At 32.8% G+C, this 1,742-nt stretch overlaps 1 protein-coding gene across 1 annotated transcript in view; it reads left to right on the top strand.

The window, feature by feature from the left end:
- LOC115220613 overlaps positions 1-842 on the top strand; it is a 31,890-nt gene extending 31,048 nt beyond the window's left edge. Inside the window, exons 4-5 of the mRNA XM_029790760.2 lie at positions 1-116; positions 332-842. The exon at positions 1-116 is cut by the window's left edge and continues 333 nt beyond it. Of these exons, the coding sequence (XP_029646620.2) occupies positions 1-116; positions 332-842 (627 nt within the window). The remainder of the gene's footprint in view (positions 117-331) is intronic.
- The last annotated feature ends 900 nt before the right edge of the window (positions 843-1,742 follow it).

The following is a 1,742-nucleotide window of genomic DNA, read 5'->3' as shown; positions in this document are numbered from 1 at the left end:
CCATCTCTGATGATGTGTAATTCAGTGAATGAGGAAGATAATAGCGATATCAATCGCGAAGTAATTGTTTACTCTGACGGAACAGTTGAGTTGTGGTCTCTTAAGTACATGGAGACATATTTGTTTTCTTATTACCCACAAGGGGCTAAACATAGAGGGGACAAACGAATTAAGTCGATTACAACGACCCCAGTGCGTAACTGGTACTTAATTTATCGACCCCGAAAGGATGAAAGGCAAAGTCGACCTCGGCGGAATTTGAACTCAGAACGCAGCGGCGGACGAAATACCGCAAAGCATTTCGCCCGGCGTGCTAACGATTCTGCCAGACATATTGCCTAGTGAACGCATACACGTATCCATTTGATGACCATGAATGTGAAATAGACATTTGTGTTGCTTTACATGTTCCCAAGGAAACACGATTAAAAAATATCTTTTACGGGAATATGAATATTACAGAAAGCTACAAGTGGGATATTCATTTCAAGGGTACAGCAAATGTCACAAACGATGGCATCAGTCATACATCAGTGGTAATGCAGTTACGACGTAAAATCACAATAGGAATCGTAGCTATGTTGATTCCAACAGTAATGATGACTATGTTAACTCTTTTTGTTTTTCTTCTGCCTCCTGAATCAGGAGAGAAAGTTTCTCTAGCAATGACAATATTTTTATTAAACGTCTTGTATCTTGTTCAAATCGATAAGAATACACCAAAAAATTCTAAATATCCTTCACTTTTCCTGTTATATTTAATGTTATTGTCAATGTTTAGTGGTATTGTCACACTTGGATCTGTGGTTATAAGCAAGTTATATATTAATCAGCAATCTTAAGAAAAACAATCGAATTTGACAGACGGAAAGAAAAACAGATCGCAAACTAACAAAGTTACAGATATTTCAATAATTTCAACGGTACAGTCCGAAACTGTCGTAAAAGATGAACACCAAAGTCAGAAAAAGAGAAATTATATTTCCAACCATGTTCGACTGGATGCTATATTTTTAAAAACCGGAATGATAATGTCGCTTATAATTTCAATTGTCTTTATATTTTTGGTATTTCAACCACTGGAATAACAAGTTCAGTGTAATTTATTTCTTGCTATATTTTACAAAATATATTCATTCTATTTTTTGAAAATCCAATATATTTCCTTAGAAATTCTACGTTTACTAAGACGGCATGCTGGAAACGCTTTTAATCTTATCTCAGTACTTCTAAAATCTACAAGTAGTCGACATCCACTCGCATTGCTAGTAGTGAAGAGAGTTATTGTTTCTACAAATAAGCTTCAAATTAGAATTTTATGTATGCTAGCGTGCAAATCTGTATTAAAGTGTCATGATTGTAGTTTTGTACTAAAATTCATTAAAGCATGATAATGACAATTCTAATCAACGATATTTATGAGTCGCCTTAATGAAGATTATGAGTCCATTACAAGAAATTAAAGTGGACAGAAAGTGGACAAAAAGAAGATATACAAAGCTCTAATGAATTCATATTCTGTATATAAATTTGAAAAGTGAGTATAGATAAGATTACTAAGAATTTTACGTGTTGTTTTGAGATTTCGTCTTATATCCTTTTACATATTTTCTTTCTTATATATATATATAATATATATATATATATATATATAGTAAAAGCAATTAAGATTCAAGTGAGTTCTATGAATTCACTTGAATGCGGTACTTAACTTAGATGTACCAGAAAACTATATGGTATTA

This window comes from Octopus sinensis, linkage group LG16 (genome assembly GCF_006345805.1).
Source record: "Octopus sinensis linkage group LG16, ASM634580v1, whole genome shotgun sequence".
Taxonomy (NCBI): domain Eukaryota; kingdom Metazoa; phylum Mollusca; class Cephalopoda; order Octopoda; family Octopodidae; genus Octopus; species Octopus sinensis.
This window is presented reverse-complemented; position numbering and strand designations above follow the sequence as displayed.